This window comes from Dreissena polymorpha, chromosome 5 (assembly GCF_020536995.1).
Source record: "Dreissena polymorpha isolate Duluth1 chromosome 5, UMN_Dpol_1.0, whole genome shotgun sequence".
Classification (NCBI taxonomy): Eukaryota; Metazoa; Mollusca; class Bivalvia; order Myida; family Dreissenidae; genus Dreissena; species Dreissena polymorpha.
Window position 1 is genome coordinate 98,738,712 of NC_068359.1, and position 25,772 is coordinate 98,764,483.

At 36.1% G+C, this 25,772-nt stretch overlaps 3 protein-coding genes across 17 annotated transcripts in view; 2 read left to right on the forward strand and 1 right to left on the reverse strand.

The window, feature by feature from the left end:
• LOC127881218 (protein OSCP1-like) overlaps nt 1–13,301 on the forward strand; it is a 42,161-nt gene extending 28,860 nt beyond the window's left edge. For both annotated transcript variants that reach the window (XM_052428950.1, XM_052428951.1), the window contains 8 exons: nt 398–565; nt 1,122–1,202; nt 2,389–2,492; nt 4,642–4,770; nt 5,144–5,210; nt 6,160–6,287; nt 9,853–9,922; nt 10,376–13,301. In XM_052428950.1, coding sequence (XP_052284910.1) covers nt 398–565; nt 1,122–1,202; nt 2,389–2,492; nt 4,642–4,770; nt 5,144–5,210; nt 6,160–6,287; nt 9,853–9,922; nt 10,376–10,483 — 855 coding nt within the window. In that variant the 3' untranslated portion in view covers nt 10,484–13,301. The remainder of the gene's footprint in view (nt 1–397; nt 566–1,121; nt 1,203–2,388; nt 2,493–4,641; nt 4,771–5,143; nt 5,211–6,159; nt 6,288–9,852; nt 9,923–10,375) is intronic.
• A 1,720-nt stretch (nt 13,302–15,021) lies between these two features.
• LOC127881170 (enoyl-[acyl-carrier-protein] reductase, mitochondrial-like) lies at nt 15,022–16,461 on the reverse strand. The gene has a single exon (XM_052428866.1). It carries the CDS (start codon nt 16,401–16,403, stop codon nt 15,279–15,281), a length of 1,125 nt encoding a protein of 374 aa, XP_052284826.1. The 5' UTR covers nt 16,404–16,461; the 3' UTR covers nt 15,022–15,278.
• Nucleotides 16,462–16,481: 20 nt separating this feature from the next.
• LOC127881168 (sperm-associated antigen 17-like) overlaps nt 16,482–25,772 on the forward strand; it is a 53,711-nt gene continuing 44,420 nt past the window's right edge. For 8 of the 14 annotated variants that reach the window (XM_052428854.1, XM_052428856.1, XM_052428851.1 and 5 more), the window contains exons 1-7: nt 16,482–16,674; nt 18,916–19,056; nt 19,501–19,692; nt 20,016–20,214; nt 20,567–20,758; nt 23,481–23,516; nt 25,494–25,669. In XM_052428854.1, the coding sequence (XP_052284814.1) occupies nt 16,582–16,674; nt 18,916–19,056; nt 19,501–19,692; nt 20,016–20,214; nt 20,567–20,758; nt 23,481–23,516; nt 25,494–25,669 (1,029 nt within the window). In that variant the 5' untranslated portion in view covers nt 16,482–16,581. Of the gene's footprint in view, nt 16,675–18,915; nt 19,057–19,500; nt 19,693–20,015; nt 20,215–20,566; nt 20,759–23,243; nt 23,274–23,480; nt 23,517–25,493; nt 25,672–25,772 lie in introns of those variants that run through there. The other 6 variants (XM_052428858.1, XM_052428860.1, XM_052428862.1 and 3 more) reach the window with 4 other exon arrangements.

The window sequence follows — 25,772 nt, forward strand, 5'->3', positions numbered from 1 at the left end:
AATTCAGATTGATTTTGTTGACGTCTTGATGATAGTGTCCTTATAGTTAATTTGTCTGTAATAGCTATAGGTATGTAATATTATATTGGTTGTGTTTAAGCTACCTGACCCGATATTGAAGGCTAACTTGGTAATAGTTATTTTTCATGATTGTGATATGATCCAGTCATACAATGTTATTGTGGTCCTCTTAACTCGTCTTAATACACTGTAGTTAAACATGTTAGTTGTGTTTTGTTCCAGCTCACAATTTGACAACTTAATTTGTCTATGAACACTGGATTGACCTTGATTGCTTTGTGTTCCAGCCTTCAAGCTATTACATTTGGACAACTAATATTGTCTAGGCCCATTGTAGATAGAAATTCTGCTATCCTGCTAATGTCATGTGTTGCAGCTATATGACCTGATGACGATGGCGTTCAAGTACCAGGTGTCTCTGTCTCTGACTCCCAAGGACATCCTGCTGATCACGCTGAACCACATGGACGCCATACGCAAGTTTGTGGAGGGCCAGGACACTATTCTACAGCAGGTGGACCATGTGTACAGGCTGCTCCTTGAGGTACTGGCTCTTTCTACGGGCTCAATTCATGTGCGTAAAGTGTCGTCACAGATAAGCCAGTGCAGTCTGCACAAGCTTATCAGAAACAATATTTTCAGCTTTTATGAAATAATCGTTTAAGGAAGTCTCTTGTAAGCGCAGTCTAGGCAGAAACTGTTGTCGCTGATGAGCTGGTGCAGAATGCATAGGCTAATCTGGGAAGACACTTTACGCACTATGACTCCAGAACTTTTTTAATGCTGATGCCGATCTATATGGAAATAAGGAGAGCATTCAAGTATCAAATACTAATATCAAGCAGGAGTTTGGTATCCATTGACATCCCATATATATTTAAAATTGAATGACTCGACCGTACTTGAAGTACTAAGGTAATAGTAGTTGTAGTTGAAGTTGTCTAAACACAAGGAAACTTTAACATGTCAAGTGCAGATAATAATATATCAACTTCAAATGACAGTCATGGTAATGATATTTATATTTACATATTATTTATCAATATATGTTGCCATGACTTGCAGAGTTCAATGCAAAGTTACACCGTTCTTGATTTCAGACATTTGGTCAAATGACGTGCGGTGGATTTCACCTTGTTCGTCAGACTTTGCTGAACTTCTTTCAGGACATGCATATTAGGGTAAGAACATAAGGCTGTAGAGATAACATTTGTATAGGACAGTTATATAAGCACAAGAGATAACTCAATGTTGAAAAAGAATTATGAAATGTTAAAGTTATGTCCCTTTGTTTTAGGTTTAAGTACATGCATAATTATGGTATGTAGAATTATTGTGTGTTTTTTAAATACTTTTGGTAAATTTGCAAATAAAAAAAATAGTTTTGATGAAATTTTAAAGGTTAGCATTCATTTCATATGCATTAAGTTTATTTCCAACTTTATACTGGTTGAGACACTTATCAAAATTATTGGTATTCCAGATCTTGAACATAGAAATGTTAGCTATTTTCTCATTTCAATTGCATAAATATCTGACTAAACATGTTTGAATCAAACCATTTTTTGAAAAGACATATATAATTGGTTTATAAGCAATGCTTTGTCATTTGATTGTGGTGCTATTAAAGTACTTGTACTCATGCCCTTGTGGTTTTATTCCTTGATTGTACTGTACATTGTTGTTTTATTGGCAAATAAATAATTATTGATAAATTTCATATTTTAAAAAAAAATCCAGCAATTTTTGTTTCCCCAGACCCAAGTTCTAAAACATTCTTCAGTCTGTTTTGAGACTTACTGGCGTCAATTACTTATCTCATGGATTCCTGTTACTATTAATCTTGATGGTTTTGTATAAAATAATATTAAGTTGTATTTTTTTTTATGTATTTTTTTAAAGCTTCAAGCTTTCAATGAAATTGTTGCACACTTTATTGCAACACGAAAAAAATGGCCTTAAGCTGATCCTGTCAAAACCTACTTGAGATAACTTGTGAAAGCGGGTTATTAAGGGCCTAGGATCATGAACCTTAAAAGTTAAGTTGTGTTGAATCAACCTTCAGTGGTTCAAGAATTTCTGAGATTAGATTTACTATTATGCTCAACTAGGTGTTTGTAGATGTTGTATTTAGTTTAAATCTGACTCAATCCTAAGTTTGAGAAAGAATATGTGAATATTTTTACATCTAAGATTTGAAATTGTTTGCAATCTAGCTAAACTTTTTGTTTTAAATGTGTGCGATCTGATGACATTTAAACAACTTTTTGCAGAGTGTGAAACTCGAATTTCGCCTTGTCAGTTGTGTTCACAAGTTAAGAATGTTCATGATACTGAGCCTTATATGTCTGTGTGTGTATTTCGTAGGTGTCCATCTTCCTGAAGGACAAGGTGCAGACCAGCAATGGGAGGTTTGTGCTGTCCACAAGCGGCTCTGTGCCCTGGGGCACACAGGTCCCTGGCACCATCAAGTGAGTGTATTTTAGGGGTTTATTTGAGCCTTGTTCTTGGAAGACTGGCCATAATGCGTATGCATTAAGTGTTGTAACAGATAAGCCATTCTGCACAGGCTAAATGTGTATGCATTAAGTGTTGTAACAGATAAGCCATTCTGCACAGGCTAAATGCATATGCATTAAGTGTTGTAACAGATAAGCCATTCTGCACAGGCTAAATGCATATGCTTTAAGTGTTGTAACAGATAAGCCATTCTGCACAGGCTAAATGCATATGCATTAAGTGTTGTAACAGATAAGCCATTCTGCACAGGCTAAATGCGTATGCATTAAGTGTTGTAACAGATAAGCCATTCTGCACAGGCTAAATGCATATGCTTTAAGTGTTGTAACTGATAAGCCATTCTGCACAGGCTAAATGCATATGCATTAAGTGTTGTAACAGATAAGCCATTCTGCATAGACTAAATGCATATGCATTAAGTGTTTTAACAGATAAGCCATTCTGCACAGGCTAAATGCATATGCATTAAGTGTTTTAACAGATAAGCCATTCTGCACAGGCTAAATGCATATGCTTTAAGTGTTGTCACAGATTAGCCAGTCCGCACAGGCTAAATGCATATGCTTTAAGTGTTGTCGCAGATTAGCCATTCTGCACAGGCTAAATGCATATGCTTTAAGTGTTGTCGCAGATTAACCAGTCCGCGCAGGCTAAATGCATATGCTTTAAGTGTTGTCGCAGATTAGCCAGTCCGCGCAGGCTAATCAGGGACACCAACTTTCGCCTGACGTGGATGTTTTGTTTAGAGGAGGCTTTCTTTAAATGAAAATATCAATGAAAGTAGAAAGTGTCACCCCAAATTAGCCTGTGCAGCCTGGCTCATCTGGGATAACACTTTACCCTTATGTATTATGCCCAGTTTTCCCAGACCAATGCTATTTGGCTCTTCTTTGCCTTAGGCAGCATTGTGTTAGGCTAGCACTCGTTATAATAAACTTGATTAAGTCATGAAAGTTGGGACGAATTTTTAAATATACTATTAATGTCCAGCTATTTACATTTTACTAAAATGTAGTCCATTTTTATGTGCTGTTAAGGCTTTCGTGGACAGTAAAAGGCAAAACCCCTACCTATAACCAAAGGATCCCCTGGAGTAGGAATTGAATCTCTGTCTAATGGGTGAGATGCGAGTGAGATGCTTCTAAACTAAAGTAATTACCAGACGGCAATCAGTGCTTGTATATTGAAGGTTTTTAACCACATTTATTCATTTTGCTGCCTAGAAAGGCGCATTTGTATCATAAATTCAGATCAAGATCAAGTGTCTTCCCATCCCCCAGTGCTTCTAGTGCATGAAATTAGCTTTTTGTTTTACTTGTTTATGGTGTGGCATATATTTATCATATTTAGGGAAGGGCTAACTTAAAATCAATATGCCAGTTTGTTTCTTTGTTTATTGTTGGTTTAATATAAAATGTCATTAGTGGAACAACTAGTTCCACATTTCGCAAGCGATTTAAAGTTAAACATCAAATATTTCTTGCCATTAAGAGTAGATGTGAAAAACAGATTTCACCCTCAGTGAACACATTCCTGAGTTCTTTGCCCTTGAAGGTTGCTGAGCAGGGCTGGAATGCTCAGTTGGGAGAGCAGTTGACTACAACATCACAGACCACAGGTTTGTATACCGGTCTGGCCACATAACTTGTGTGGAGATTTGTCATCATATAATTTTTGCAGACATCCTCCTCTACCTCAGAGTGAAGTAGGGAGGTACTGGCATAAGTATGTACACTAAGCACTGGTTAACCCTTTCAGTGCGGGAACCGAATTTTGAAGGCCTTTGCAAACAGTTTGGATCCAGATGAGACGCCACAGAACGTGGCGTCTCATCAGGATCCAAACTGTTTGCTATTCTGATAATATTCTTTGAAAAAAATCGAAGAAAATGCTAATTTTAGAAATTCAGCAGATGACATTTTAGCAGATGACAAATTTCCCAACATGCAAAGGGTTAACCAGCTTACCGTGGAAAAATCTTGAGTAGGTAAACTGACTGCCATGATATGATATATATACTATTAAATACAGTGAACAATCAAAACAAAGTGAAGGAAATGTATAGATAAATGTATAAGTAACTAAGATGGTTTCTTGCAGAACATTTGATGACCATGGGAAGGAGTTACGTACGTCTGGTTTCCCAGCTGGGGGCAACTACCACCAGCAGAGCAAGGCTGGTTCCATCGATATGCAGGGAGACAGGGTCACTAAGCTGGGAACCAACATGTAGGATAAAATTTTATGTTCAAAGTAGGCTGACATTAAAAATTATGCCAATGCATCAAGGAAAATATACTTTGGTGTCGTATGTGTTGATAAATTTTCAACATTAATGATATGCAAAGAAGGGCCAAAATTCTAGACCAAGCTGGATTTAGATATAAAAAAAAAAAGATAACACAAATAAATTTTACGTGTTTGGAACATAAGTGGGATCCACGTATGATTCAAAATATTTAGGGATTTAGAGGGTGTATCGGATAAAATGCTGCATAAATTATTGAAATGCAAAAGTGTTCATGCAGATAAAGCTTTATGCCACAATTTATATGCTGTTGTAAAATAATGCAAAAATGATAAAGGAAATTTTGTGTTGCAGGTATTCTGTAGCCAGACCTGTAGAAACCCAGGCATTGAAGTCCAAAACTACTACTATATCTGACATTGTAAGTGGGTCTCAAAATACATCAAGTTGTATGATTTACAATAGCATTTGCAAAAAAAATATGTGCTTGCACAAATGCAGCATTATGGAATTACTGGTATTTTTGAATAGCTAGTTCCAAAACCTTAAATTGTGATCATGACCATGGCATGATTTTTATAAAGAATAAAGCTTTGAGTACTTATATGGCAAGCATAATGATTTAAAACTTACCTTGCGTGACCTGCCTAAGCATTTCTCAATGCTGAAGCAATTTATAATAAGACAAAGTATTTTCTCTTAGTCCAAGGTTGTTTGTCCAAAGAGTTGACATGAATCAATTTGGATTTAGCAACCACATGCTATTATTCACAATTAAAGGGACTTGTTTTAAATGTATGGAATTTGTTGAAATTCTATATTAAATGTTTTTAAATTAATAAATGTTAACAACAGAACTTAAGAGCTCCAGTATGAAGAATTCTGTATCTGGGCTAAACACTGACCTTTGGATTAAAAAGGCATATCCTCAACCACTCAGCCATCCAGCCTGTTACATTACATCAGACATTTAATACTCTATATATTTGGTGTGTTTTCAAATGGTTTAATTATTCCAAGGAATTCCTTAGTCTAACATTTGAAGTAACTGTATATTTTCCCTTAACAAAAGATGTTCACAATTTACCATTCCATAGGGTCGTAATGTTTGAAGAATATAGAAGCAGGGGGCAATACTCAGCTATTTCCTTCAAAATCTTTTGCTTAACTCTTTTAGTGATAGAACTGAATTTTTAAGGCCTTTGCAAACAGTTTGGATCCAGATGGGACGAGGATCCAAACTGTTTGCTATTCTTATAGTATTCTTTGAAAAAAATCGAAGAAAATGCTACTTCAAATTCAGAAAGACAACATTTTAGCAGACGACAAATTTCCCAGCATGCAAAGGGTTAATTGCATGTTTATTACAGGAGAACCAGGTGCCTGACCCCCTGGCCAAGGCTCAGCTAGACCTGCTGTCCCAGCTGATAGGAGGATCCACGACCACAGAGAAGACTGCCTTCCGACTCAACCTCTTCAACTCTGACAAAGAAGAGGAGTAAGATATTTGTGTTGAGATTTTGTTTACAAGGGCTTACTTATGAACATTATTATGTGCTATAAGATGTAGAAAGTATATTAATATGTATCGTAATTACTCTTTAAGTCTTCAGACACTCAGTTTTTGGACACCCTAAAAAAAAAATATGTGTTTTTAGCTCGGCTGTTTTCGGAGAAAACCCGAGGTATTGTCATAGCCAGCTCGACGTCCGTGTTGTGCTAAAACCTTTACGTTTTTAACCAGGTTTTCCGAAGGAAAAAACTGGTTATTAGATTGGCGATGTCGGCGGGTGGGCTGGCGGGCCGAACAAGCTTGTCCGTGCCATTACTTTGTAGTTGATTGTCAGATTTTAAAATCATTTCGCACATTTGTTCACCATCATTAGACAGTGTGACGCGCGAAAGAATTACGTTGATATCTCCAAGGTCAAGGTAACAATTTGATTTTGAAGGTCAAAAATGGCCATAAATGAGCTTGTCTGGGCCATTACTTTGTGATTAATTGTGAGATTTTAAAATCATTTGGCACATTTGTTCACCATTATTGGACGGTGTGTCGCGCGAAAGAATTACGTCAATATCTCCAAGGTCAAGGTCGCCACAACTAAAAATAGATTGATTTTGAAACAACTATGTAACTATGAACAATCAGTAACAATGCACATTTTGATTTTGAGTTGTCTCTCTTTATCCGACTTTTTTTATGCCCCCCATTGAAGAAGAGGGGGTATATTGCTTTGCACATGTCGGTCGGTCTGTCGGTCGGTCCGTCCACCAGGTGGTTTCCGGATGATAACTCAAGAACGCTTGGGCCTATGATAATGAAACTTCATAGGTACATTGATCATGACTGGCAGATGACCCCTATTGATTTTCAGGTCACTAGGTTAAAGGTCAAGGTCACGGTGACCCGAAATAGTAAAATGGTTTCCGGATGATAACTGAAGAACGCTTATGCCTATGATCATGAAACTTCATAGGTAGATTTATCATGACTGGCAGATAACCCCTATTGATTTTCAGGTCACTAGGTCAAAGGTCAAGGTCACGGTGACCCGAAATAGTAAAATGGTTTCCGGATGATAACTCAAGAACGCTTATGGCTAGGATCATGAAACTTCATAGGTACATTGATCATGACTCGCAGATGACCCCTATTGATTTTCAGGTCACTAGGTCAAAGGTCAAGGTCACTGTGACAAAAAACATATTCACACAATGGCTTTCACTACAACTGAGAGCCCGTATGGGGGGCATGCATGTTTTACAAACAGCCCTTGTTCTCATTGAAATCAAGGTCAATTTTACACAAGGGGGATAACAATACACATTTTGAATTGTCTCCCTTTATCATACTTTTTTTTTCAAGTGAAAACCTTGTTTTGTGACAATTCTGTCCCTTGTGTCAAGGTTTTGAACATTGGCTCTAAAATCAAAGTGCTTCAACCTACAACTTTGAAACTTCATATGTAGCTACACCTTGATGAGTTTTACATGCCACACCCATTTTTGGGTCACTAGGTAAAAGGTCAAGGTCACCTATAGAAAAAAAAAATTGACAAGCTTGTCTTTATTCAAAACTGCACCTGTTATGTGGTGCTCTTGTTTTAATCTTGTTTTCTGTAACACCAGATTTTCCATATATGCACATGAAATGAAGTTTTCAGAGAGTTGCATTAGATCAGAAATATACACATTTGCATGTGATTTTACAATGGGACCATCAAACATGGCAAATAAATGCAAGAATTCAGTGGACTGTAGCTTTGCTTTATTTGGTAATGGACAATGGTTTCCTCTGCTAACTTTAAGTAGTTGTGTATTTGAAAGGATTACATGGAAATCAAGAAGTTCTGCTTAATTTATTCACATTTTAAGTTTGAATCATTTTATTAAGGTCAATTGTGCTAATTTTTAGCTAGGCTGTTTTCAGAGAAAACCCGAGGTATTGTCATAGCCAGCTGGTCGTCCGGCGTCTGCCGTGAGGAAACCTTAACATTGGCTCTAAAATCAAAGTGCTTCCACCTACAACTTTGAAACTTCATATGTAGGTGCACCTTGATGAGTTCTACACGCCACACCCATTTTGGGGTCACTAGGTCAAAGGTCAAGGTCACTGTGACCTCTAAAAAAAGAATAAAAAAATCTAACAAGCTTTTATTTATTCAAAACTGCATCCGCAGCCGAGCATTGGCACCCGTTATGTGGTGCTCTTGTTATAATCTTATTGCTTTTTATAATAAGTGCTTTGTAAATTAGTGCCGCTTAACAATTAAGCTATCAAAGTAAATATTCTCTGCGCAAGATGATAAATATGTTTAAATTGTATTTCACATTATTTAAAGGTGTGAACGATGATTTCATAGCAAATAGTGTAATCATAATTAGCACAGTATGTTGTATTTGTATTTTACAATCAAAGGTTTTTACTTTAGTATATATGCAATGATAATTTTTATAATAGGTGGTCAAAGTTTAACCTTGAAATGTCTTTCTGTTTAACAAAACCAAATCAATCAAGGAATGATTTTAAATTCATTAATTGCTTTGCATTCACATGCACACCCTCTCTTTGATCAATACCATAAAGCATGTGAAGTTATGCACATGACTATTGAAACATTTATGCAATAGAATTGGGTATATTGTCAGGATGACACTAAATTAACGGACACTGTCTTTTGCTGACATTTTTATGCCCCTCCTCTGAAGAAGGCAGCATATAGCAGTAACACTGTTTGTCTGTATGTCCATGCCAAGTTTCCTGTCTCAGCCATTGTTTTGCCTTAATTTGAATGATATTGTTATAAATCCTGTTTTGGTGTAACACCAGACTACTTACCTCACAGGTCAATGTCCAACCTAGGACAAATTTGGCCATTAAAAAGTTTGAAAAGTAATGTTTTAGCCATAACTGTGCTATATATTTTGATAGATTTGGAAATAAATTGGCGTGAATGCAAGCCATCGTAAGAATATTTGTATTATATAACACTTGTCTACCTGTGACTTTAGGCATGATTTAAATTGAAACAATGAGAGGCATGCTTAAAAAAACTCAATATTATTAAAACATACATATTGGTTTAAAGTAAACTCAAGACATTAAGTTGTAACATTTACTTTACATAAACAAGAAACCGTCGGAGACGGGTGATGCTCCCCAAAGGTTTTTTTGTCACAATATTGCACTGTTTATTCAGATAAAAGGAAACGTCTTGAGGGCATAGTAGTTGGGGGGGACAAGAATTTTTTTATAGAAAATTTCAAAGGGCCATAACTCTGTGAAAAATCATCCTTCCAGAACCGGCTGATAATATGCACATCTCCTCTTGTAGTGAAGCTTCCCATAAAGTTTCATTGAATTCCAGTCATTAATTGCTGAGAAATAGCCTGGACAAAAATTGTGCACGGACAGATGGACGCACAGACACACGCATGGACAGACGAAGCGGTGACTATATGCTCCCCCCAAAAAATTAGGGGGAGCATAATAACTTGACCCAAAATTTGAACTACCATTGGCTAAATCTGACATTCAATATTTGGCTACTACTTTACAGACAAGCTGCTGTTCTATACAAACCAATGGAGACCAAGGAATCAGAAGTTGTGAAGATAGATGCATCAAAAGTGAGTTTTAAGGGGTGTCAATAGATTACTTTTGTATTCCTTTTCTGTTTGTTGTGATATTAGCAAATGTTAAAGGTCCGCTAAAAACATAGGTTTGATGAAAAAACACAATAAAATTATTATAAATATGATAACTACAGCGACTTTGGGCTGTCCAGTGGGCTAAGTTGTTGGTACACATGCTTCTCACCCAAAGTTTAGGTGGTGGTCTTTATACCAGGTAATCTGGTATACCTCCAACGGCGCAAGACCGAACACAAATTGTATGTCTTTAAGTAATAAACAATATGCAACTCAAAATTAAAAATTAGTCACAACTTTCAGAAGTCTAGTAAGTTAAATGCTGGGACTTTGTGATAGGATTTAAATCAGACTCAGACATGTAGGACCTCATTACCTGTAATTGCCCTTTGAAAAACATGGACAGAATTGTGTGTCTTTTTCTTAATTCAGAAGTCCAAGAATGAAGAGTTGGCTCGTATCATGGGGGAGCTAAAGGTGGAAGATACAGGGGCCCAAGATGAAGATGATCTACTAGACCTCATGGACAGTGCCTCATAATACACCATGCTAGCTACTGTGTAGAAGTCCAGGGTCCAGTGTTCAAAACCCTCCTAATGGAAATCTTAGCTTCATTTGTATGTTTGTTGTTAATTTTGGAATGTAAAATAGGATGCTAAGTCCATTAATTTAGAAAAAATAAGTTAATATACAAGATATTTGAGAAATTTTATTACTTTTTCTCATTTCATGGAAAGACGTTTAAATAAATGTGAAAATATGTATAAATTGAAGAAAAGTTTCCCCTCAGGACCCTGGTGAATATAGGCCCAATCAGACGGCTCATGATGTGGATCCCACTGGACGCTAACAGTTTAGTGTTGTGATCAAAGTTACATTTGACACATTTATGATGAATTAAGAAAGCATGGTTCTCACGCACTGTTGTTTGTGATTCACTTCTAGTCTGTGTGCTTGTTCCTTTGAAAAAGTTACATAATCAGTATCTATGAAATTGTTTATTATGTCTTTCATGTTTCGTTTGCTTACAGTTCTTGTAGTTTATATTGCATTTTTATAACAACATGTGAAATAAACATGAAGTAAATTGATGTATTTTAGAAATGGAACTTACAGTATTGACTGTTTTAATTTGTTCAAATTTTTGAAATAAAATAAAAGCTTTCTAGAAGAATAAGATAATTAAAGAATATGCAGTAGCAAATTTACTAAAGGCCCTTTAAGTCACGAAATATAATACTTATGTAAGGTATTTTAAAATAAAGATGTTGTAAAGAAATGTTTATAAACCAAGTTTAAAAGCTCTATTTAATGTTTTACGTTGAAAATCAGATTAATTTGTGTTCCATCAATTTTACATCTATATGGAATTAAAAAAAAAAAAAGATTTTTGTGGAAGGATAACTTTTATCATTCATCAAATTGTATTTTATGGATGATATTACATTCTTTAATTGAGATTTCGTATTTACATGTATAAAGTGCTTTTGTTGTTAGTATTTTTGATCAGAGTGTTTAAGTATTGCTATTGGTTATATTCAAATCAAACAATTAAGTTAAAGGCTTATTTTCTTTGTTTTGTATTATGTTATAATTTGGAAGCTCTTTATGCCCCCCGGTTCGGAGCAGGGACCTATACATATCCCAGTTCGGAGGCATATAGCAGTCAGACTGTCTGTCTGTCAGTCTGTGTGGCTTTCCATTTCCGGAGTTTTTTCCTGAACTATTTCTGATATTAAGCTCATTTTTGGTGGGTGAGTCTACCTGCGTCGACTTACAGATCAAGTTGGAGTTTCCTTCTGGTCCATTTGTGTCTTGTTCTGATAAAGCTGGGCATAATGCATGTGCGTAAAGTGTCGTCCCAGATTAGCCTGTGCAGTCCGCACAGGCTAATCAGGGACGACACTTTCCGCCTTAACTTGATTTTTTCGGTAAGGAGGGACTTCCTTGAAACTAAAAATACCATTAAAGCGGAAAGTGTCGTCCCTGATTAGCCTGTGCAGACTGCACAGGCTAATCTGGGACGACACTTTACGCACATGAATTAAGCCCAGTTTTATCAGAACAAGACTCATTTGATGTTTGGCAAAGTAACTGGCCTTGGACATAGAAATTATTTCTAGAACAACAGTTTTGCAGACTTGTTTTCCTAAACCCTTTCAGATATTTACCTGATTTTTGGTGTGTGAGTCTACCTGCATCACTCGTTCCGGTCCATTGAATTTTGTGAAAGGTACTTGCTTTGGACTTTTTCTCTTGAATAACAGTTTTCTGGACTTTTTTGGCGTACAATGAAGCTGTTTAAGCCAGCTTTTCACCTTAGCTGACCTTTGTTAGCGACAAATCCATTTGAATATAAAAATGCCAGTCATTAGGCCGGAAACTTTTTGAAGTGTGTTGCCGGCTGACATAATATATACTTTCTTTTTTTTTTATTCTTTTTTTTTTCTAATCAGAAAATGTAGACATCTGATCATAATAATATCTGATAAAGCAAAATAATCACGAAATCTGGCACAACACTCCGTAAAAGATTTGCGTGGGATGCGGCTAAGAAGTTAAGAACTGAGCAGAAAAAGGCATTCGCCTGATCTCATTGATAAAACTTTTGATCGTTCATCAACACCAACCACAATCGACGCTGTATATCTTAGTTAAAGATATTTCCTGTCATAATTGATTGCAGATATTGACCTTTTTTTTTGGTGTGTGAGTCCACCTACACGACTTACATATCGAGTTCAACTTTAGTCCATTAATTTTTTGTACTAAGTCACAGGCTTTAGACTTAGGAGTTTTGTTATTATAACGCTTTTAATAGGGATATAGCTGCTGTGCTGCTTCCAACTGCAGTAGGAGGCATTGTGTTTCATAAACACAGCTCTTGTTGTTAGTAATGACTCTCCCTTATGTTCTTCTGTTTTGACATCAAATATTGTTTGTGTTCATGTATATTAGACTGTTATGATTTTCAAATTGATTCCTTTTCAAAATTTTCATATTGATAGATATTCAAGGTTGAATATAAGAACTGTATAATGCTTTCAATATTTATGTGTTTTTTTTAATGTATCTCTGTTTAAATAATGTAAAAAAAAAATGCATTCTTGTGATGTCTAGTGGCAATGTTGTAAGTACATCATTAGTTTGGAATTCATGTTAACCTATGCCCAACATTTCACAGAGTTGTCATGTAAATGTTTCTCTTGTACTCCTAGAACTGCCCTATATTTGTATAAGATGTCCAGATGGTAAGCATCTGACTGTGATGTTATAGTTGCTAGAAGCATGTTTGAAATCAATCCCAGAGCTTATTTATTTTGTGATTTTTATATAAATTAAAGTTTGCTTAAAGCAATTTGTATTGTTTTTTTAAAGCTTTACTTTGCACTTATGGGGGAGAATATAATGCTGCAACAAATATTACAACTAGAGCTTTGTCACAGACGTGATGAATACCCCCACATGCCGAATTGACACAGAATATTTTGCATGTTGTCTTCGCAAAAAACAGCAGACACCATGCTCAATGTTTGAAACACACTAAGTGACCTCGTGACCTAGTTTTTGACCGGGCATGACATATGTTTGAACTTTACCTACACATCTTCCAGATACAACTTCTGACCAAGTGTGGTGAAGAACTTCTGTAAACTACATGAATTTGAGAGCGGACACCATGCTGAATGTGTAAAATGTACTTAGTGACCCCTTGACCTAGTTTTTGACCCTGCATGACCCATATTCGAACTTGACCTAGACATCATCTAGATACAACATCTGACCAAGTTTGGTGAAGATCAGATGAAAACCACTTGAATTAGAGAGCGGACACTTAAGACGGACCGACAGACCGACCAACAGACAAACTCACTCCTATATACCCCCCTAAACTTCGTTTGTGGGGGTATAATAAAACTTTTACCTAATCCTCATGGTCTGGTACAATTTATAATACTAGATGTCTGTCAGAACGTGTGAAGACAGTTGTCGAGAATACTTGTCCTGATTCATGCTGACATTAATACTAAAGGGCTGAGGATATGGGTATTTTGAACATCAGGTTGTCTCCCTGTTGTCTTTTTTGCCACTGCCGTGACAATAATAATATCCGGCCCAAAACTTTGTTGTGCATGATGGCATTCAACATCTACATACATGGGCACAAATGATCATCCTATCAAGACAACAGGTTGCATGCGAAACCACATCACTTCAAGGTAAAGGTCATAGTATGGGAGTTGTATTGCGCACACAATAGGCATTACTTCCAAGGTCGTATATTGAGGTCAATGATCGAAAAAAGGAAACTAGTCAAGCTAAAGATTGCCACAGAATTGAATAATATCTGCAAATATATAATCTTAAATCTTATAATAAGTAGATAAGGCAAAGAATAATTTGGGCTACCTAAGGCACTTTTCCTAAACTTCAAGGAACTAAAGTCATCTGAACAGGTAGTATACACAAAGTCACACTACATGTATAGACATATAAGAATAGAAGTTGTTATTATAAAAGATTAAGAATAACAGATTATCCGAAGGGCATAGTCGATTTTTACCCCAGGTACATGATTTGGTAAAGTACAATCGTACAATATTACATAAGAAAGACCAAACCTCTGGGCCTTGCAATTTCTGGAGAGGCTTTTAGATTTTGCACCATATCCATACATGAGGAAACAGATGATTCCATGGTGGGGCTAATTTTCACCCCTTGGCCATGATTTGTAAACTTGGTAGCACTTGGGTACCAGATATTTCATCAGCAAGACCACACTGTGATTACAATGGATAAGACATTTAAGTTTTCACAGTATAAATATGAGGGAAATGAGACCCAGCATGGGGTCAATTTCGATCCCAGGGGCATGATTTGAACGATCTTGGTACAGAACCACCATTCATCATGCCAAATATCAAATCTTGGTGCCTTGCTCTGATGAGTTTAAACTGTAAATTAGTTTAAAGATAATGATAAAATGCATAAGTTTAACATGTGCCAACATTTGATCGCTTTAAGTTCATTTAATAATAGTGGCAATCATTTAAATGTGCAAATGACAACAATTAAAATAATGTTCGCATATATTTAAATATCTTATTACATTTCCAATGTCACATATAATACAACTACACTGTATATTAATAAAATGTCAAACATTTTAGCGTTGTAGTCAAATGCATTAACTGACAAGTGGGAGGGCATGCAACTCTGTCTAAACAGAAAAACAGGTAAAATTGTGATATCAGCACACAAGGACTTATGAACATTGATCTAACTAGGTCGAAACTATTTTTTTTATAGAAGTCTTATAAAATGTATTTGACTTTCATTGGAATTCCACCATTGTAAGCACTTTCTTCTTGCCTTGATATCCTGCCATGGAGGTTGCCACCCCTTCAGCAAAGTTGCTCAGTTCTATAAGCTCACTGGGCGGAGGAATCAGTCGACAGGTTCTGATCATTTCACAGAGGTCATCAAACATTTGATTCCTCTCAGCACTATTTGAGTTCTCCACATTCCACTGCGAATTCCAGTAGCCAACAGCTGATACCTCTTTGAATATGAACACTCCAGTTGGGACAACGACAGGCTGACGTGACATTCCCCCATAGGTCACCATGACGCCTTTTTGACCAAGGTGTCTTAAAAGTTCTGTCGCACTCTTTCCACCCACACCATTCAATGCTAATTTTGGTGCCTTTTCAAGTGACTGCATAAGCTCCTTCATGGCCGGGGTGCGAGAATATTCCTCTGTAACAACGTGGTCAGCACCTAGAGATTTCAACTGGTCAACCAAGTCATTCAAGTTTTCCCTGTCACGAACAATGTTCACTGTTTTCAGTCCCCACTCTTTTGCAATCTGAATAACACTTAAACCCACAGCGCTGTTTGCCGAGTTTTGTATCACTACATCCCCTGGTTGAAGGTTGCGGAAATCTTTCAACATTCTGTATGCTGTGCAAGGGTTGACAGCTATTGTTGCTGCACTGAGTGCCGGTATATCATTGCTTATTTTTCTAAGCTCTGACAAGTGCTTTATTGCATGTGTTCGCCACGTACCAAAACCAGCCTGATTAGGAATGACCAAGTCACCTGATTTCAGGGATTCCACATTGGGTCCTACATGCATAACCTCCGCTACGCCTTCATTACCGACAACTGCTGGAAGGGGAGGTTTCAGGAAATATGTTCCCTCAATCATGTTAATGTCTGATGGATTGATAGGGGCCATGAGCATTCTAACAAGGACTTCCTCGTCCATAAGAGGACCTTTTAATGTTGTATGTTCTGTCTTTAATACCTTGTTTGGATCTCCATACTCGTGATATTTGACTGATGTCACATTTATCTCATGAAAAAGTCTTAGATTATTGTGGTATAATGAACTGAAGTGATTGCTTGTTTTAAAAACACGTTGAAGTGTTTGAAAGGATTTTAATGTCAAACTCATTATACCGGTTGTTGTTTTCCGAAATAATGTTTACATAAGTTATTTTCACGACGTGAAACTTTTTTACGGGCACCTTGCGATTTTGCTAAGCAACTAACGGATATCAACAACATGGCGGATTGATTGCCAACTTGAACATTTTTGCGATTATTATTGTCTATAGCTTTATCTTATTAGTATGTCAAAGGCTGGCAAGAGGGGCAAAAGTGCCCAAGGTGCCGGCGGGCCTGCTAAGTGGGAGCAAGCATTGCTAGCTGCACCGTTCGAGGAGGTAAATTCATACAACAATAATCTTTAAACCTGTCTTCATGGACCACCTTTAAAATGCAACAAATGCATTAGCACCCCCTTTCCGATGTATTGATCTAGCAGAGTTCTTTGATATATACTTCTAACCATTGTAATGAAATGTGTCGGTCTTAAACTAATGACTTCAAGAGAACTATTTTATCCTCCGATTACCGCATATTGAGCAATTAAGGAAACACGTAAAATAGTTAATGAAATAATGCAAATAAAAGCAATAAATGAATTACCTTGAAAGATTTATTCAATTGCAATTATATCCCTAACTGACCATGTCAAAATTTACAGGTCGTTTAGCCTCTCAAAACCGATATAGTTCCATATATACTGCAACACGGTTGACTCTTGGTACTTGAGGAATATTCACTTGCGTCTACAAACGATCTTCATATATCAAATAAATTATTTAAAGGACTATCATATTTAACTTAACTTTATTGGACAACTGCCTTTTTATGACGATAATCCTTCAATATTAATTGCCGTATAAACAAATCGAACACCACTGTCCGCCATTGTTGTTTATTTTTTCTCACATTAGATTCGCGGTAAATAGGTTAAACAGAACCAATTTTATATGAAACATGAATAATCAAAGCTCTGACATACCATTCCAAGTAACAACCAATAAATTATATAACAATTTAAATATATGGAATTTAAGACATCGAATAAAATAAATAGCACGGTTATTTTCAAGCAATGTCATATTTTTTCGTTACGACAATTAACTGAACTATAAAAATTCAAGTATTGTTTAAGTCTGAGTTTTACAACATTTAATTACCAAAAATCGATTCCAATCTGTAGCGAGATTGAGATGTTTTCTGTCAGATTTGACAAGTAGGTCTCGCAGGTTTGTTTATAAAAAAATCCAGAGGGCGCTTATGAAATGCCGCAACTCAACCCGACCGGCGAGTTAACCGTGTTTGAGTATACACCCGCAATAAAATTGTTTATATTTCTATTAACAATTTAACAAGTTTCTACTGTATCTATCATTCTTCTTATGAGCAACATGGACACATACAAATTCTCAAGAACTTCAAAAACACAAATTTTGCAATTGGCTCAGATAAATTTCGGCATATATGTTACTACTAAAAGATTTGATAAAATTAGCATCCAATCTGGACATAGTGTACCCACTGAACATGTTGGGTTGCTATACTTGATGTCTCATGCAACATTTTTTCTGAGAATCGGGGGAAAAGTAAAAGCATTATCTTTACAATAAATGACATACATGAAAGTGTTGTGTTTACACTATAGCAGTCGTCTGCCTCACTTTGCAATTTATTTGGAAGTTTAATGAAAAGGCTCAACAAAATTGAATGGATTAGGGATCAATTTGGATAATTTCAGTTTAAGTAAGATTTTGAAATGCAATTATACTTGTTTTTCCTCATTTTAGTCATGTCTGCATTAATTTTCAAGCTTAGTAATGAAACAACATTCTGTAATTACTCTAAGTTTTTGGACACCCTCCCTTTTAGCAAAAATAATTATTTATTGTGACTTAATTTTCTGACATACTGGTTTTCATCCATTGTTCATGTCTCAAAATTTTTGGACAGTACATTTAACAGCGCTATTCTACAGACTTTTGCCCTGTTTTTGCTTATCTTGTGACACTTTGATCATGGATTTGTACAACCGGATTAAGGTCATAAAACATGGCAGATGCCTGAGAGCAATTGACCATTACATTTGCGTAATTGGTTAAATAATCATGTATACCAGTTGGAAATAATGGATTCACCCAACAGCATTTTAAAAAATGTCGTCCTGTGAAGGAAATAAAATGTTTTCTGTTTTTACTTTTTTGTTCCAATCATTTCAGGCAAGAGTTAGCAAAGCTGTAAAGTTGCATTTATTTTTAAAGCAGAAAAAAGAAGAGTTAATCACAAGAAAATTATTGTACATTGGATTTATTGCTTTTATTTTAATATAATTATAATTTTCAGACATCTTAATTTTTGTCACTAAATTTTTTGGATACCTGCAATTTTTAAAATATTTTTTGTATCTAAATTTTAGATTTATTACGGTACTCGAAGCGAGGGCCTTGTTTTTGATGTAAACAAAATTATCAATATCAGGAGACACTCGATATAAGGGAATCATATGATAACTGCTGTAGCACAATCCTACCATTTTAGCAGGTTTAAAGGCATGACAACTAACGCTTGACATTTCTTTCCAGGAGAAATGGAAGCCCAATATAACCTTTGTGATTGGAAAACAAGCAGATGACTATGCATGGATCAATATCCTAGGTCAGACTGTTGCAGGTGGAACAAGACGTTTGTTTACAGCATTCTCCAAGAAGGAATTGTATGCAGATGTAAGTCAGTCAAATGTTTGATGATATATATATATAAATATGCCACAATAAAATGAATGCGCTATAATATTTGTAATAGTTGCACAATTTTACAATAATCAAATCATAGTAAACCTGCTTGTATCACACCATATTGTAAAAGATTTATAATGATTACAAGTTACATGTTTTACCACCTTGGAACAATTACAAAATTCACTTCTTTACTTCTGTGCACCAAACAGTGTTTGAAGTAGTTCTGAAGTAGTACCTTAGTCTTAAATTCTCAAAATGATCTTGGTAAACAATACCAATGAACATCTTTTACCCAGCAATCATTTTTTGGACACCGATATATCTTGATACATTTTCTTTCAAACAATCCAATTATTGGACAAGTTAAAAGTGAAATATAAAATTTACAAACATACAAACACGTATACGTTTGCTTTATCCCATTTTCAGGTACTAGAATTGGGCAATCCAAAGGGTAAGAAGCCCAAAGAGACCCCGGCTCACTACGAGATATGTGAACCATGCAAGAACCACTTGGATCTAGGGGAGGAAGTTCCCCTACCCTTGCTGGCAAAACTGATCAAGTTCAAACTACTCTGGATTAAGCAGAACGATTTGAAAAGACGAGATGCTGAGAAAAAGGTATGTTTTACATCTTGCATGTCAATTTATTTATTGATAACGTTGTTTTATTTGGAAGTGATCAAAACATCCATGTGTTTTGCATTTACCATGTCAAAATTGTAATTTTTAAAAGATTGATTTGCATTTAGAATTGATACAAACTTAAACCAAACCCCTGTAAGCCCTATTGAAGGTCCCTAGACTGGAAAGTATCTCAATAAACATCAGGCGCAATAGAGCTAAATTAAATAAGTTTTAAAACCAGGATATTGAAATTAAAAAAAAATTATTATCTGATTAAATAAAAGATTTTTTCAAAGCATTTCTTTTTAAAATTGCAGGCCGCACTTGAAAGAGAAAAAGCTAAAGCAAAAGCTGCAGAGAAGGCAGCAGGTGGTGGTGGAGGTGGGAAGGAAAGGGCCAAGTCCCCTGGGAAGGGCAAGGGAGCGGGCAAGTCGAAGACCCCTGAACCCCAGCAGGCCAAGGAGGGAAGCAAACTGAAGAAGAGAGGGGAGGAGGACCCAGAAGGGAAATACATTGGTATGGGATTCGACAGTGATTGAGTGATTCATTTTCAAATAAGGCTGAAATTAGGCCCACATTCACATCGCCCTTTTTTGTTTTTCTATGCAATTATTTTCTAGACTAACAAATTCAAATTATTTCAAATGTGCTTTGAACATTTTTATGAAACTGTTTCATAATGGTTTTGGTCTGTAAAAAGAGAGATGTTGTTTCCAATTTTTATTCAGTATGACTGCTATAACATTCATGGAGGCATTTCCAAGTGGTCAGTTACAGTGTGCATTGCTTATCAGCTGTAGCTGTACACTTAGAAAGCTTATATAGGCTTAAGCAATAAGAAAATAAATGTTAATTGAACTACCTTCAGATGATGAGCCAGATGATGGGGCTGACCACTACGTCATCATGAGTGGGTTTCACTTGCCCCACCTCTACGGGCTCATGGCAGAACTGGGCCTCAATGTTGCCAACATTCTGTGTGTTAGTTCTCAAGACTATAGTCTTCTTCAACCCAAGGAAAATGATGAGCAACCCATAGAGAAAGATGAAAAGACACTAGGTAATGCCATTATTGTACTGTATCAAGTAAAATGAAGATGGAACAATATAAATTAGCAAGTCTCTTAGAAAACCAGGTTAAATGCATGTTTGTAAAGGTTATCCTAGATTATAACTGCAGTCTGCAGGCTAATATCAGGAACAGTACTTTAGTAGTTTTCATGTAACAAACGATTCCATTAAAGCAGAAAGTGTTGTCAGCACAGGCTAATCTGGAATGATACCACATGCACATGCACGGAGCTCAGTCCTCCCAGAGACCTGGCCAAATATATAAGCATTATTGAATTACTTGGTTTTTAATATATTTATTATCCCCACGCTTTTTGAAAAGCGTGGGGATATTGTGGTTATCTCCGCTGTCTGTCTATGTCCTTGCCACTATCTCCTCCTACACTATTAGCACTAGTACCTTGAAACTTACACACATGTAAGCTATGATCATATTTGCGACCCTGCACTATTTGGAATTTTGATCTGACCCCTGGGTCAAAAGTTATGTGGGTTGGGGTGGGGCCTGGTCAGAGATTTTTACTCATTTTTGTAGGTTATTTTATTATAATTTCTTCATTTCTACACCGATTGTCTTCAAATTGATACTGAACCTCTCTTATGACAATATGGTCAATCTCAACTATGCATAGCCCCATTCCAACCCTGGGGCGTCCCGCCCACATAGGCCACGCCCACCCAAAATTGCCTTTTACTACAATTTCTTCATTTCTACACCGATTCACTTCAAATTGATACTGAACCTCTCTTATGACAATACGGTCAATCTCAGCTATGCACGACCCCATTACCAACCCTGGGGCGCCCCGCCCACATAGGCCATGCCCACCCAAAATTGCCTTTTACTTCGGTATAATTTCTTCATTTCTACAACGATTCACTTCAAATTGATACTGAACCTCTCTTATGACAATACAGTTAATCTCAACTATGCATGACCCCATTACCAACCCTGGGGCGCCCCGCCCACATAGGTCACACCCACCCAAAATTGCCTTTTACTACAATTTCTTCATTTCTACACCGATTCACTTCAAATTGATACTGAACCTCTCTTATGACAATACGGTCAATCTCAGCTATGCACGACCCCATTACCAACCCTGGGGCGCCCCGCCCACATAGGCCATGCCCACCCAAAATTGCCTTTTACTTCGGTATAATTTCTTCATTTCTACAACGATTCACTTCAAATTGATACTGAACCTCTCTTATGACAATACAGTTAATCTCAACTATGCATGACCCCATTACCAACCCTGGGGCGCCCCGCCCACATAGGCCACACCCACCCAAAATTGCCTTTTACTATAATTTCTTCACTTCTACACCAATTCGTTTCAAATTGATACTGAACCTCTTTTATGACAATACAGTCAATCTCAACTATGCATGGCCCCATTACCAACCCTGGGGAACCCCACCCACATAGGCCATGTCCACACAAAAATGCCTTTTACTATAATTTCTTCATTTCTACACCGATTTACTTCAAATTGATACTGAACCTCTCTTATGACAATACGGTCAATCTCAACTATGTATGGCCCCATTACCAACCCTGGGGCGCCCCGCCCACATAGGCCACGCCCACCCAAAATTGCCTTTTACTATAATTTCTTCATTTCTACACCGATATACTTCTAATTGATACTAAACTTCTCTTTTGACAATACGGTCAATCTCAACTATGCATGGCCCCATTACCAACCCTGGGGTGCCTCTGAGTCAAACCTGGGGTGTGGGGATACGGGTCGGCCTCTGCCGCGCCATTTCTAGTTCAGTTTGTTTTGGTGATATTTTCCATTCTATTATTGAATAGCAAACCTTAGCTTATTTTTCAATGTTGTATGTATGACCTTTCTTAAACGATTAAGTTTAATTAATACCTATTGTTTTTAAATTAGAACCCATTTGCTAACGTTGTTTGTAGATTATAATTATTCAAGCTTGAAATGACTTACAGCATTTATATCAAGAAAGAACTTAACATCTCCATTGGAGAATCAAATAAAGTGTCTACTTGTTGATCTCTAGGGATTACCCCTGGAGTATCAAATTATTGAGACAAACAAAATAGACTTAAATTCTGTTTTTACATGTTTAGTAAACAAGCATTTTAAAATTTATTAGTTATCTAAATCTTGTTAAGTTTGGTTTAAAAGAGGGTTATAAATTTCTATTGTTCAGTGTGTCCTTACACCAAATCTGTTTTTACATGTTTTGTAAACAAGCATTTAAAAATTTATTAGTAATCTAAATCTTGTTAAGTTTGGTTTAAAAGAGGGTTATGAATTTCTATTGTTCAGTGTGTCCTTACACGAAATATTCTTAATTCTGCACTCTGAATAGCAATTGCATTACTTAAATACATTAGGTATGAATCCTATTGAAAGGTACAAATATGCAACTAAAACAACTGTCTGTTCTTGTTTCTGTCTTGTTAAAAATATTTTTTCTACTTCCATCCTTAGCTAAGAGTAAAAAGCAAGCAGCAAAATTTCGTAAGACCACTGTTGGGTTTCGTTCTCTTACATACGCTAGAAGCGTGTTTGTTGCCACTATTTGATTACATGTGCTAGTTTGACACACACTTGTTATATAGTTTTCGTTTTGATAAATAAATTTATCGTTAAAATGGCCCATTTTGCTCTTGGCATAAATGCTTGTAAGCAGAGATATTATTCTATGATTTGTGTTACTGTTGTCAGGTAAAATATTGTCTGCAAAGAAAAAGAATGGGAAAGGTATTTTCATTATGAATCACTTATACCATCATCCTTTGATAAATGCTGTTATCATATTAGATAATATTTTGAGCGTTGTTTGTTCAATTTGCAGGTTTGCATGTGCCTTTAATTAATGAAGCTTAAAGTGTTTCCCTTTTGTAAATCAAAATCCTAACCTCTTAAACAATACAATGTATTCATATTTCCTAATTAATGAATTGCATTTTATATATTCTATAATCACTACCTTATTTTTGTGTAAGTGCTTCCCTCCAAACGTACCACCGATTCCTTCCTGATGTCCTCCGGTATGCGTACATCTCGCTCTACCCTAGAGTCCGGTACATCCGGTACATACATGTACATGTGGGTTTCAGGCATTGTAATGGTTTGTCAGGTTTTATAGCAATTAGGTGAAATGAGGTGGAAGGAATTGTTTTGATGTAATCATGGACTACCCACGAGTGTAATACGACCATTACATACTGGATTGTGGATTTAAGGATTAGTACTACTGGGAACTTACAAGAGAAATTATTTTGATGTGTTTTTTATGTTGGTTCCTGGTAAGTGTTTTTGTGGTAATAGGACTTAGTACTGCAAAAGAGGTTATAATCAATGATGACAGAGTTTGGTTTGATGGTATCTCGGAGTAACCTGGAGTCAGTATATGTGTACATCTGATACATACGTGGCTTTTAGGCTTCAAGTAATTAATAGTCAGATTATACCCCAATGTGGCTAGTATTGTAATGTGATCGAAAAATTGTTTTGCTAGTTTGGTTGATGTTGGCTCCATTGTAAATCATGGCAAATTGTGTGACTTTTAGGTTTTGGTAATGGGCAGTCAGATACTATACATAAATTTAACTTATTATAATGTGCTTGAAGACATTTTTTATGGTATTCTCAGTGTTGAATATTGGTGTTAAATTTGGTTTGTTTTCTTAATTCAAGGCTGTCTTTATGTACACTATCAATTAAATTTAATGTGTTTGTAAAATAATATTTGCGTTTGTGCTGTGTGTGTGTATTTGTTATAATCTGAAAAATAGTAAATGTGAACACCAGTTTTTGTTATTGTACAAAAAAGGAATCTATATAGCTATGTAGGTCATATGGAAATATTGAAGATAAAAACCAATGAAATAGCTTGCAGTTACATATGGTGAACATTTGTAAGACAATTAACTTATCCCAGATTGCGCTAAAACCCACTTATTCCTTGATACAAACAATGCTGGGGTGTTTCACCCACCAATGGTTAAATGTGGAACGTGATTTTTAAGTGATTTAAATGGCCAGCTTTGTTTGTACCAGTAGATGTGTGGGGTTTTCCAAAAGCGTTCTCAATCCCGGATGCGACTTTTGCCGTCCCTGATCTGTGTTAAAATCAATTTTTAAATATTACAACCAACAGCCAAAATATATGATACTCCTTCCTTATGTCCTCCCTATCTGCTTACTATAACTTTTGTAATAATATAATTAAAAATACTCTACTTGTATTACAGTAATTTTTTCTCTCTCTCTTTAATGTTAACTTAACTTTTTGCTTGTTATTAGAAAATGTTATAGAATTTCTGGTCATGATTTATGTTTCATTTGCATAAATGTTTATTTGTAAAGTTTAAGATTCACTGTTTTTACACTCCTTTTTTCTTCTTTTGTCAATGATTTATTTTATGATTTACTTACAACATCCAGCTATATTGACAAAGGCTATGTGCAAAACATTGGCCTTTGTTCATCAACAAATCTTAAGAAAAAGAAAACTTGTGTACATGTATACATACAGTATACACATGTAGGTACAAGGATTTACATATTGTGAAAGTATAGAAGGTTGTAATACTAAGATAGGGGGAACACAATGTTAAATTAAAAGGCATCATTGCAATCAGGAGATATTCAAAATATTAAAATATTTAGTCATGAACTCATCACCATGTCCAGCAATATATTTATAACATGGATTAATTTCTCGTGCATCAGCTGCAGAAGAGAATGCAAGGGAGGAGAAGGAGGAATTGGTTCGTGAACTGAAGTCCTTCTGGCATGACCTGCCGTACATTCTGCTGAAGCAGCCGCGCCTGCATGACATTGCTCGCAAGGAGTATGAAGTGAAGACTCTACTCATGCCTCAGAGCATGGAGGATCTCGAGCAAAAAGTGTGTAGGAAAAGTGTGTAGGAAAAGTGTGTAGGAAAAGTGAATGTGAGCCCAACTCTGGGAAAATTGGATTAAATGAGTGTGTATGCCTACGATAAGCCTT

Coding starts and splice junctions, on each gene's coding strand:
- LOC127881170 (XM_052428866.1), bottom strand. CDS start 16,403: ATGAGTTTGACATTAAAATCCTTTCAAACACTTCAACGTGTTTTTAAA.